General features: G+C 45.1%; 1 protein-coding gene across 17 annotated transcripts in view; it reads right to left on the minus strand.

Moving 5' to 3' along the window:
- LOC122557643 (follitropin subunit beta-like) overlaps positions 1 to 12,267 on the minus strand; it is a 104,401-nt gene that overhangs the window by 47,095 nt on the left and 45,039 nt on the right. For 11 of the 17 annotated variants that reach the window (XR_015760105.1, XR_015760098.1, XR_015760097.1 and 8 more), the window contains one exon: positions 9,936 to 10,541. The exons of the other annotated variants lie outside the window; for them this stretch is intronic. Coding sequence is in view for 2 of the 11 variants with exons in the window: in XM_087996296.1 (XP_087852422.1) it covers positions 10,479 to 10,541 (63 nt within the window). In the remaining 9 variants the exon portion in view is untranslated. Of the gene's footprint in view, positions 1 to 9,935; positions 10,542 to 12,267 lie in introns of those variants that run through there. 17 annotated transcript variants of the gene reach the window in all.

A 12,267-nucleotide genomic window follows, 5' to 3' on the forward strand; every position in this document is an offset into this window, starting at 1 on the left:
AAAAAAAAAGAAAAAAAAGTAAAGAAAAAAAAATATATAACCAGGAAATTACTGCCTGCCCCTCTTCCGCGATTACGTTAGAGCCTGGGTGTCCTTGGAGAAGGAGCACGCGGTGTCCACCAACACACCGGAGTTGTTCAGGGAGAGGTGAGCACGGCAAGGAGTTGAGTGCAACATTTCTCCCTCCAACTCTATTTTGATTTAGTCCCTATCCTCTCCCTCACTGTTTTGATCACACAGCACTGCCCTTTGATGTGAAGGGCAGTGTTTGTCACTGGCCACCCGGGTGTTTTCCTGTCTTCCTGGTGGTGGAATTTGAATAAAGATTCGTGCACTTTGTGCCTTTCACTGTGTCTCACACCTACACACACGCACCATGGGTGCTGGGGAAAAAATAAGCACTACCGCACTTAGGTGGTAGTGTGGGGGTTAAATTTAAAAAAATAAATAAATAAATAAACAAAAAAAGAGAAAAAAAGAAGAAAAAAAAGATAAACAGGAGTGTCTCACACACACACACCATGGGTGCTGGGGAAAAAAAAAGAAAAAAAAGAAAAAAATAAACAGGAGATTCTCTCACTGTGTCTCACACCTGCAACACACACCATGGGTGCTGGGGAAAAAAATAAGAAGAAAAAAAAGAAAAAAAAGTAAAGAAAAAAATATATAACCAGGAAATTACTGCCTGCCCCTCTTCCGCGGTTACGTTGGAGCCTGGGTTTCCTTGGAGAAGGAGCACGCGGTGTCGACCAACACCCGGGAGTTATTCAGGGAGAGGTGGGCGCCGCAGGGAGTGGAGTGCATCATTTCTCCCTCCAACTCTATTTTGATTTAGTCCCTACCCGCCCCCTAACTGTTTTGATCACACAGCACTGCCCTTTGATGTGAAGGGCAGTGTTTGTCACTGGCCACCCGGGTGTTTTCCTGTCTTCCTGGTGGTGGAATTTGAATAAAAATTGGTGCACCTTGTCTTTCACTGTGTCTCACACCTGCACACACACACACCATGGGTGCTGGGGGAAAAAAATAAGCACTACCGCACTTAGGTGGTAGTGCAGGGGTTAAATTAAAAGAAAAAAAAAGTAAAAATAAACAAGAAAAAAAAAGGGATAAAAAGGAGATTCTCTCACTGTGTCTCACACCTGCACACACACACCATGGGTCCTGGGGAAAAAAAAAGAAAAAAAAGTAAAGAAAAAAATATATATAACCAGGAAATTACTGCCTGCCCCTCTTCTTCTCCGGGTGTCCTTGGAGAAGAAGCATGCGGTGTCGACCAACACCCTGGAGTTGTTCAGGGAGAGGTGGGTGCCGCAGGGAGTGGAGTGCATCATTTCTCCCTCCAACTCTATTTTGATTTAGTCCCTACCCTCCCCCTCACTGTTTTGATCACACAGTACTGCCCTTTGATGTGAAGGGCAATGTTTGTCACTGGTGCTGGGGGGAAAAGAAAAAAAAAATTAAAAAAAAAATAAACAGGAGATTCTCTCACTGTGTCTCACATCTGCATACACACACCATGGGTGCTGGGGAAAAAATAAGCACTACCGCACTTAGGTGGTAGTGTGGGGGTTAAATTACTAAAAAAAAAGAAAAAAAAATATACAGGAGATTAAGGGCAGTGTTTGTCACTGGCCACCCGGATGTTTTCCTATCTTCCTGGTGGTGGAATTTGAATAAAGATTTGTGCACTTTGTGTCTTTCACTGTGTCTCACACCTGCACACACACACCATGGGTGCTGGGGTTAAAATAAGCACTACCGCACTTAGGTGGTAGAGTGCGGGTTAATATAAAAAAAAAGAAAAAAAATTAAACAGGAGATTCTCTGACTGTGTCTTACACCTGCACACACACACCAAGGGTGCTGGGGAAAAAATAAGCACTACCACACTTAGGTGGTAGTGTGGGGGTTAAATTATAAAAAAAAGAAAAAAAATAAACAGGAGATTAAGGGCAGTGTTTGTCACTAGCCACCCGGGTGTTTTCATATCTTCCTGGTGGTGGAATTTGAATAAAGATTCGTTAACTTTGTGTCTTTCACTGCGTCACATACCTGCACACACACACACCATGTGTGCTGGGGAAAAAAATAAGCACTACCGCACTTAGGTGGTAGTGTGGGGGTTAAATAAAAAAAAAAATAAACAGGAATGTTCTGCTCCTGGGCCTGGCCAAGAAAGGAAAAAAAAAGAACAGGTGTGTGGTAGTGCTTGTCACTGGCCACCGAGAAAAAAAAAATAAACAGGAGATTAAGGGCAGTGTTTGTCACTGGCCACCCGGGTGTTTTCCTATCTTCCTGGTGGTGGAATTTGAATAAAGATTCGTGCACTTTGTGTCTTTCACTGTGTCACACACCTGCACACACACACCATGGGTGCTGGGGAAAAAAATAAGCACTACCGCACTTAGGTGGTAGTGTGGGGGTTAAATTAAAAATAAATAAATAAATAAACAGGAGATTTGGGTGCTGGGAAAAAAAAGGAGTGTAAGGGCAGTGTTTGTCACTGGCCACTCGGGTGTTTGCCCATCTTAGAGAAAAAAATAAACAGGAGATTCAGAGTCTCCTCAATTTAGGGGATTGACTTATTTTGGAGGGGAAAACCTGATTGCTGAATTATTTAGCCAGTTTAACTGGCATTCCTTTTAGTGAGGACTGATTGTTAAACTCCTGATGCACATAATGTGTTTCAGGTATAACTAAGTTCTCATTAGGGGGTTGTTGTTTCACTGGCTGGTTACATCCTGTGTGTTACTCTTTTTGAGAAAAGGACAATGTTAATTTTATGGTAGGGCTTAGCCCTTGGACTGTTGTCTTTTGTATATGTCTTCACTTTTTTATTGATGTTTCGACTGAGCCCTGTGGAAGACATACATTTTACCAGAGGAGCTGTTCCTGTGGGGAGGCCTAGCCCTGGGACTGGGCCTCTGAAGATTGAACACCTGTGTGTGTGCTGGGAGGGGAGCAGTTGCTGTATCCTGGAGTTTGGGAGAAGACCTTTCCTTCAGGAGTGGACCAAACCCCTGTGAGATAAATGCACCTGTACTATGTACTGTGTTCCTGTGAGTGGGCCTGGCTCTCCAAGGCGGGACCAGGACTCCATTGAGACTGAACACCTGGGTGCTGTGGGGTGTGCATTTGCTGCCTCCAGGAGTGGACTCTGCTCTTGGTTGTGGACTGTTTTTAACAACGGACTCTGCAGTTTGGAGCGGCCTCTAATTCTGACATTGCACATTGTATACTGGAGTGGACTCTTCCTGGAAATGAATTCCATAGATGTGGACTGTGTACCAGAAAGGAGGTTTTTCTTTTTTGGGGTAACTAACTGTATTGTGGTGTTTCCTGGGTCTATCACCCGCACTGTCTTGCGTGTCCCTGGGTCTGGCAGGCCTTGCTGTGAGTTGGGAGGCTCATGGGTCATCCTGAAAGCTGTCACCCCGAGAGCCGGAGGGTGGGTAGGCCATCCTGTGAATCTGAAGGTTGGTAGCCTGTCCCAAAGGCCGGAGGGTGGGTAGGCCACCCTGATGCCAGTCGCCCCGAGAGCCAGATGGTGGGTAGGCTGTTCTGAGCACTGTCGTCCCGATAAGGGGTAATCAGGACGGGCTGTCCTAGAGGTGATCGAAAGGTGTCAGAGCAGCCGAGAGCCAGAAGGCGCGTGGGGTGGGCTGAGATCCGGAAGGCTTGTGGGCTACCCTACACGCTGTCGTCCCAGGGAAGGGGACGGGCTGTCCTAGAGGTGGCCGAAAGGTGTGCCAGGATAGCCCACTGGTCGGAGGTGCAACGGGGTGGGTGAGAGCCCAATGGTACGCAGGGGCGGACCGAGAGCCAGAAGGCGGGTAGCCATCCTCAGCGCTGTCACCCCGGTCGGGTACGGGCTGCCCCAGAGGTGGTCGGAAGGTGCTGAGGGTGGCTAGTGAAGCCGGAGGGTGGGTAGGCTGTCCTCAGCGCTGTCACCCCGGGCGGGTACCGGAGCGGGCTGCCCCAGAGGTGGTCGAAAGGTGTGTCAGGGCGGACCGAGAACTGGAAGGGGCATGGGGTGGACCGAGAACCGGAAGGTGGGTAGGGGGCGGGCTGCCTTAGAGTGGTCGGAAGGTGGGAGGGGCGGGGGCTTGCTGAGTCTGTATTGTCTGCACTTTTGTATGTAACAGTAGTGTCTAATGTACAACTGTCATTGCTGTTGTCTCTTTATATCTTTATGTGAAACTGGGATTTGAGGTTTGTCCTCATGTCCCTGTAAACTGTTTGAATGGTAGGGTTTGGGGCCTGGCTTTGCTCCTCTCCTTTGGAAAATTGCTGTCTCTTGTATGCAGCTGTAAATGTAACTGTTTGTTGTAAACTGTTTTTGTAATTTGTTTAATAAAATAAAAAAAAATAAACAGGAGATTCAGAGTCTCCTCAATTTAGGGGATTGACTCTGTGCTGTTACAGCTTTCCTTGTTTTTTGGAGGGGGAAAAACCTGATTCCTGAACTGGCTGAATTATTTAGCCAGTTTGTTAACTGGCATTCCTTTTAGTGAGGACTGGTTGTTAAACTCCTGATGCACATAATGTGTTTTAGGTGTAACTCAGTTCTCATTAGGGGATTGTTGTTTAACTGGCTGGTTACAGCCTGTGTGTTACTCTTGTCTCAAAAAAAAGAGTAAAAATAGACAAGGACAATGTTAATTTTATGGTAGGGCTTAGCCCTTGGACTCTAGATTTATTTGTTTTTTGTATGTGTCTTCACTTTTTATTGGTGTTTTGACTGAGCCCTGTGGAAGACATACATTTTACCAGAGGAGCTGTTCCTGTGGGGAGGCCTAGCCCTGGGACTGGGCCTCTGAAGATTGAATACCAGTGTGTGTGCTGGAAGGGGAGCAGTTGCTGTATCCTGGAGTTTGGGAGAAGACCTTTCCTTCAGGAGTGGACCAAACCCCTGTGAGTTAACTGCACCTGTACTATGTTCTTGTGAGTGGGCCTGGCTCTCCAAGGCTGGACCAGGACTCCATTGAGACTGAACACCTATTCTGTGGGGTGTGCATTTGCTGCCTCCAGGAGTGGACTCTGCCCTTGGTTGCGGACTGTTTTTAACAACGGACTCTGCAGTTTGGAGCGGCCTCTAATTCTGACATTGCACATTGTATACTGGAGTGGACTCTTCCTGGAAATGAATTCCATATCTTGAAGACTGTATAGATTTGGACTGTGTACCAGAAAGGAGGTTTTTTTTGGGTAACTAACTGTATTGTGGTGTTTCCTGGGTCTATCACCTGCACTGCCTTGCATGTCTCTGGGTCTGGCAGGCCTTGCTGTGAGTTGGGAGGCTCATGGGTCATCCTGAAAGCTGTCATCCCGAGAGCCGGAGGGTGGGTAGGCCATCCTGTGAATCTGAAGGTTGGTAGGCTGTCCCAAAAGCCAGAGGGTGGGTAGGCTGTTCTGACACTGTCGTCCCGATAAGGGGTAATCGGGACGGGCTATCCTAGAGGTGGTCGAAAGGTGTCAGACCAGCCGAGAGCCAGAAGGCGTGTAGGGGCGGGCTGAGATCCGGAAGGCTTGTGGGCTACCCTACTCGCTGTCATCCCAGGGAAGGGGACGGGCTGTTCTAGAGGTGGTCGAAAGGTGTGTCAGGGCGGACTGAGAACTAGAAGGGGCATGGGGTGGACCGAGAACCGGAAGGTGGGTAGGGGCAGGGGCTTGCTGGGTCTGTATTGTCTGCACTTTTGTATGTAACTGTACTGTGTAATGTACAAGTGTCACTGCTGTTGTCTCTTTATATCTTTATGTGAAACTGGGATTTGAGGTTTGTCCTCCTATCCCTGTAAACTGTTTGAATGGTAGGGTTTGGGGCCTGGCTTTGCTGCTCCTCTCCCTTGTAAAATTGCTGTCTCTTGTATGCAGCTGTAAATGTAACTGTTTGTTGTAAACTGTTTTTGTAATTTGTTTAATAAAAAAATTAAATAAACAGGAGGGTCAGAGTCTCCTCAATTTAGGGGATTGACTCTGTGCTGTTACAGCTTTCCTTATTTTGGAGGGGGAAAAACCTGATTCCTGAACTGGCTGAATTATTTAGCCAGTTTGTTAACTGGCATTCCTTTTAGTGAGGACTGGTTGTTAAACTCCTGATGCACATAATGTGTTTTAGGTGTAACTCAGTTCTCATTAGGGGATTGTTGTTTAACTGGCTGGTTACAGCCTGTGTGTTACTCTTGTCTCAAAAAAAAAGAGTAAAAATAGACAAGGACAATGTTAATTTTATGGTAGGGCTTAGCCCTTGGACTCTAGATTTATTTGTTTTTTGTATGTGTCTTCACTTTTTATTGGTGTTTGGACTGAGCCCTGTGGAAGACAGACATACATTTTACCAGAGGAGCTGTTCCTGTGGGGAGGCCCAGCCCTGGGACTGGGCCTCTGAAGATTGAACACCTGTGTGTGCTGGGAGGGGAGCAGTTGCTGTATCCTGGAGTTTGGGAGAAGACCTTTCCTTCAGGCGTGGACCAAACCCCTGTGAGTTAACTGCACCTGTACTATGTTCCTGTGAGTGGGCCTGGTTTTCCAAGGCTGGGCCAGGAGTCTATGGAGACTGAACACCTGTGTGCTGTGGGGTGTGCATTTGCTGCCTACAGGAGTGGACTCTGCCCTTGGTTGCCGACTCCGTTTTTAGCAAAGGACTCTGCAGTTTGGAGCGGACTCTATTTCTGACAACGTACATTGTATACTGGAGTGGACTCTTCCTAGAAATGGATTCTATATTTCCAAGACTGTATAGATTTGGACTGTGTACCAGAAAGGACTCTTTTTGTTTTGTAACTAACTGTATTGTGGTGTTTCCTGGGTCTATCACCTGCACTGCCTTGTGTCCCTGGGTCTGGCAAGCCTTGTTGTGAGCTGGGAGGCTCATGCGTCGTCCTGAAAGCTGTCATCCCGAGAGCCGGAGGGTGGGTAGGCCACTCTGATGCCAGTTGCTCCGAGAGCCAGATGGTGGGTGGGCCGTTCTGAGTGCTGTCGTCCCGATAAAGGGTAATCGGGCCGGGCTGTCCTAGAGGTTGTTGAAAGGTGTCAGAGCAGCCGAGAGCCAGAAGGCGCGTAGGGGCGGGCTGAGATCCGGAAGGCTTGTGGGCTACTCTGCACGCTGTCATCCCAGGGAAGGGGACAGGCTGTCCTAGAGGTGGCTGAAAGGTGTGCCAGGATCGCCCACTGGTCGGAGGCGCAATGGGTGGGTGAGAGCCTAATGGTACGTAGGGGCAGACAGAGCCAGAAGGTGGGTAGCTGTCCTCAGTGCTGTCACCACGGGCAGGTACCGGGTGGGCTGTCCTAGAGGTGGTCGAAAGATGTCAGGGTAGACCGAGAACTGGAAGGGGCATGGGGTGGACCGAGAGCTGGAAGGTGGGTAAGGGTGGGCTGCCTTAGAGTGGTCGGAAGGTGGGAGGGGTGGGGGCTTGCTGGGTCTGTATTGTCTGCACTTTTTGTATGTAACAGTATTGTCTAATGTACAAATGTCACTGATGTCTCTTTATATTTTTATATGTGAAACTGGGATTTGAGGTTTGTCCTCACGTCCCTGTAAACTGTTTGAATGGTAGGGTTTGGGGCCTGGCTTTGCTGCTCCTCTCCCTTGTAAAATTGCTATCTCTTGTCTATAGCTGTAAATGTAACTTTGTTGTAAACTGTTTTTGTAATTTGTTTAATAAAATAAACAGGGGGAAGAGGAGAAAAAAAAACAGTAGTTGTTCAGGGAGAGGTGGGCACCGCAGGGAGTGGAGTGCATTATTTCCCTGTCTGATTCTATTTTGATTTAATCCCAGGCCTCCCCTTCACTGTTTGACCACACAGCATTGCCCTTTGATGTGAAGGGCACTGCTTGTCAATGGCCACTATTTTTTTTAAAAAAAGAAAAAGAAATAGGAGTTTCAGGGGTTCTCTTTGCTGTAGCAGCCAGCTCTGAGCTAGCTGAATCAGTGTCATGTACTAAGCATATGTAAATAAAGGGTGACTTGGGGATGAGATACTGGCCCGCGTGGAGTTCTTTCAGCATTAAACCATGATTTGGTTTTAATTTCAGTTCTTATTGTCACACGTACCCAAGTACAGTGAAAAGTTTGTTTTGTGTGTAGTGCAGGCAGATCATAACATGCGAAGATCATCGGATGATTGAACAGAGTGAGGAATCCAATGTTACAGCTGCAAAGAAGGTACACAGGAAGCAAGATCAACATTAGATTTGAAATTGGAGGGGTCCATTCAACAGTGTAATAACAGTGGGGAAGAAGCTGTTCTTGAACCTGTTACTACATGTGTTGAAGTGTTTGTATCTTCTGTCTAACGGAAGAAGTTATATCTGGGGTGGGAGGGGTCTTTGATGATTTTGGCAGCCTTTCTGTGGCAACAGGAAGTGTGGATGGAGTCCATGGAGGGGAGCACAAAGAAAATTTACAGCCCAGGAACAGGCCCTTCGGCCCTCCAAGCCTGAGCCGATCCAAATGTACTGCCTAACTGTCAGTCAGTCCCTAAGCATCTGTACCCCTCTGCTCCTCACCTACTCATACATTTGTCCAGATGCATCTTAAATGAATCTACTGTGCCTGCCTCTACCACCTCTGCTGGCAACGCATTCCAAATGCCCCCCACCCTCTGTGTGAAGTACTTGCCGCGTGTATCCCCCTTAAACTTTCCACCTCTCACCTTGAAAGCGTGACCTCTCATTATTGAATCCTTCACCCTGGGGAAAAAGCTTGTCTCTATCCACCCTGTCTATACCCTTCATGATTTTGTAAACCTCAATCAGGTTCCCCCCTTGATCTCCTTTTTTCTAATGAAAATAAATCTAACCTATTCAACCTCCCTTCATAGCTAGCACCTTCCATTCCAGGCAACATCCTCGTAAACCTTTTCTGCACCGTCTCCAAAGTGTCCATATCCTTTTGGTAATGTGGTGACCAGAACTGTACACAGTATTCTAAATGTGGCTGAACTAATGTCTTGTACAATTTTAATATGACCTGCCAGCTCTTATACTTAATACCCCGTCCAATGAAGGCAAGCATACCATATGCCTTCTTGACCACTCTATCACTTGTGCAGCAACCTCCAGGATAAAATGGACCTGCACTCCCAGATCTCTCTGCCCATCAACTTTTCCCAAGGCTCTTTCATTCATTGTATAATTTGCTCTAGAATTAGACTTGTCTAAATGCATCACATCACATTTGTCTGGATTGAAAACCATCTGCCACTTTTCCGCCCAACTCTCCAGTCTATCTATATCCTCCTGTATTCTCTGATAGTTCCTTATGCTTTCTGCTACTCCACCAATCTTCATGTCATCTACAAACTTGCTGAATGTACCAACCGTGCCCTCTTCCAGATCATTTATGTATATCAAAAACAACAGTGGCCCCAATACTGACCCCTGTGGAACACCACTGGTCACCTTTCTCCATTTCGAGGAAACTCCCTTCAACTACTACTCTCTGTCTCCTGTTGCTCAACCAGTTCTTTATCCACCTAGCTAGATAAAGGTTGGCTTGTGTAATGGTCTGGGCTGTGTTCATAACTTGCTGTAATTTCCTGTGGTCCTGGGCAGAGCCATTGCAGGCTGTTGTACATTTGGATAGAATGCTATCAATGGTGCATCCGTAGAAGTTAGTGAGGGTCCGTAAGTTCCTAGGATGCCTGAGGAAAAAGAGGCTTTGTTGTGGCATCTTGACTGTCACATCTCATGGGTGGTCCAGGACAGATCGTCGGTGATCGTCACTCCTAGCAACTTGATGGCCTCGACCCCCTCCACCTCAGCTCCACTGGTGTAGAAAGGGGCATGCCATCCTCCTTGCTTCCTGAAGTCAATGATCAGCTTTTTAGTGTTTTACCTCTTCTACAATGCATTTAAATTTCAGGTGAATTTTGTTTTGCCAGCATGAAGCTAAAAGTTTGTTCAGATGCAATTACCCACAATATAAAAGAAATCACATTTATTTATTGCATTCTTCCAGACCAATGTTTACTAAGATTTATGGGCAACATTAAAATTCACTTCTGTTTACAACATAATTATTTGTTAGAGCTGGAGGTTGTATAATGGAATGAATTTGATTAACATCTGAATACACAATCAGCATGCGCCTGATAATTATTATAAATGGAAAAAAAAATTCCAATGAATGGAGAACTTTTAAAATTTTGAATGGAATCAAATTTCATATTAAAGCTAAGGTTATGTTTGATGTAAATGTTTATTTCAGCCTGCACTGAGAACTCAACAGCGTACTAAATAAGAGCTTTCTGCTAGCCTTCAAGCTAATCATAGTTACTCATAAACCTTCCTAGTTACACAGAAGCCACAAATATGCAAAAGTATTTCCATAATCTGCATATTCAGTTGAGCCGATGTCTTTCAGCTACGCCAATAAACAAAGCTTCTGTCTGCTCTCAGCTGGTGATAAGACACTCCATGGTACTTTGTTGAAGAACAGCAGGGGAGTTACTCCCAGTGTCCTGGAGCAGTATCAATCACTCAACAACATTGCCAAAGCACCCACATTAAATAAATATTCTGCATTGCTGGAAATCTGAAGAAGAAACAAAGAATGCTAAAGAAACCCGTAGGTCAAGAAGCATTTGTAGACAGAGAAACAGAGTTAACATTTCAAATCTGACATGACATTTCTCCAGATGCTGAAGCATCATCTTACCATTGTTAAATTAGAGTTTGTGGGAGCTTGCCATTCATAAATTGACTGCCTTGTTCCTTATGTTGCAACAGTAGCAATGCTTTTAGAAAAAAAAACTGTCTGTAATTAACTTGGAGTTGTTTTGGGAATCCTGAGGTTATTGAAGGTCCCATGTAAATGTAATTCTTTCATATGCCTCCAGAAAGCCAGAATTATGAAGTTACTGTGAAACACATTTGATAATTGATGTTTACAGTAACTTCACAACGAATCTCTGAGAAAAAACCTGCCTGTCAGGAAGACACATTTTCCTGATCCATACCATTGATTGACACTCTGATATGTTGTGTTATTAATGAATTTACACCGCATTTTTTTATTCTGCCTCAGTCTGTTTGGATTTTGTGGACCTCAGGGTTTAAGGACAGGACTTCTTTCTCGTCAAGACTAATTTGTGGTTAGGTTTAAAATGCGAATAGCTAAACCTATTTGTTTCAATAGCCCTGAATATGTGCAAATCAGTAGGAATATGAAGTTACGCTTCTTTAAGATCTACTGAATCTAATTGTAAAGGTCATTGACAATTCCAATACATATTAAGAAAACATCATTGTGTCAAAAAGGACACACCCGGATGTCAAAGACAATTGTCAGTTGTAGGTGGAGTACAAATCTACCTGTATGAATGTAACTACAGCTTTCATTTTCCCGCCTACTGTTTAACACGGAAGTCAACCAACAATTTGGGAAATCAATGGCCGTGGATACAAACCAAAGAACAAAACACAAAATTTCAGAGAGAATCTTTCCAAAGGAAATAAGCTTAAAATCAGGAGGTAAATGTGGAATGGAGAGACAGAGATGGGATGACACAACAGATGCTTAATAAGGTACCAGTCTTGCCTAATTTCCTGTCCGGGTTGAAAAGTTCAAGTCAATTTTCCGCATTATCAGAGGCTCCAAGGGTGAAATTCAAATGATTTTTGAATATAGGCCTCAAGTACTGCAGTGAATAATCAGCCTGTACCTTGCAACACAGCAGCATGTCAACATCAAGTTCATTTCAATGATTTCAACAATATCTGCCTCATTATTAATGGCTGGATGCATAAGGGAGATTGTGAGTGTTGATCAGTATCATTCCATGGCCCAAGTCAGAGCTCACAGTAAAACACAGGTGATCAACACCGTCACTGCACAGGCAGCTAGGCAGGTATTAAACAGATGCACAAGTGCAAACATATCAATGAGGTTTAAAGTCAAGCAAGTGAAAGGCAAATTCCAGAAGGTGAACACATTTTCCATATTGTTAACCTCACACAACATATTAATGGAATCAAATAATTAGAAGTTTTTACAGCCATTAACATCAAAATGCATTGAAAATTCAGGACAACACATCCTAAAAGCTGAATTTGATGTAAGATCCACTGCCAACTTATTATCTCACGGCTTTTAATGTATTGGTACACTCACTCGTGGGCTTGGAAGGTACTGTCAAAGACCCTGAGATCGCACATTTTAATCTCATGATCACTTCCATCTAGAAAGACAAGGGCAGCAAGTACATGAGAACACACCATCTACAAGTTCTCCTCCAAGTTACTCACCGTCCTGACTTGGA

This window comes from Chiloscyllium plagiosum, unplaced genomic scaffold (genome assembly GCF_037043375.1).
Source record: "Chiloscyllium plagiosum isolate Xiang-an unplaced genomic scaffold, Cpla_swu_hap1 HiC_scaffold_18, whole genome shotgun sequence".
NCBI lineage: Eukaryota > Metazoa > Chordata > Chondrichthyes > Orectolobiformes > Hemiscylliidae > Chiloscyllium > Chiloscyllium plagiosum.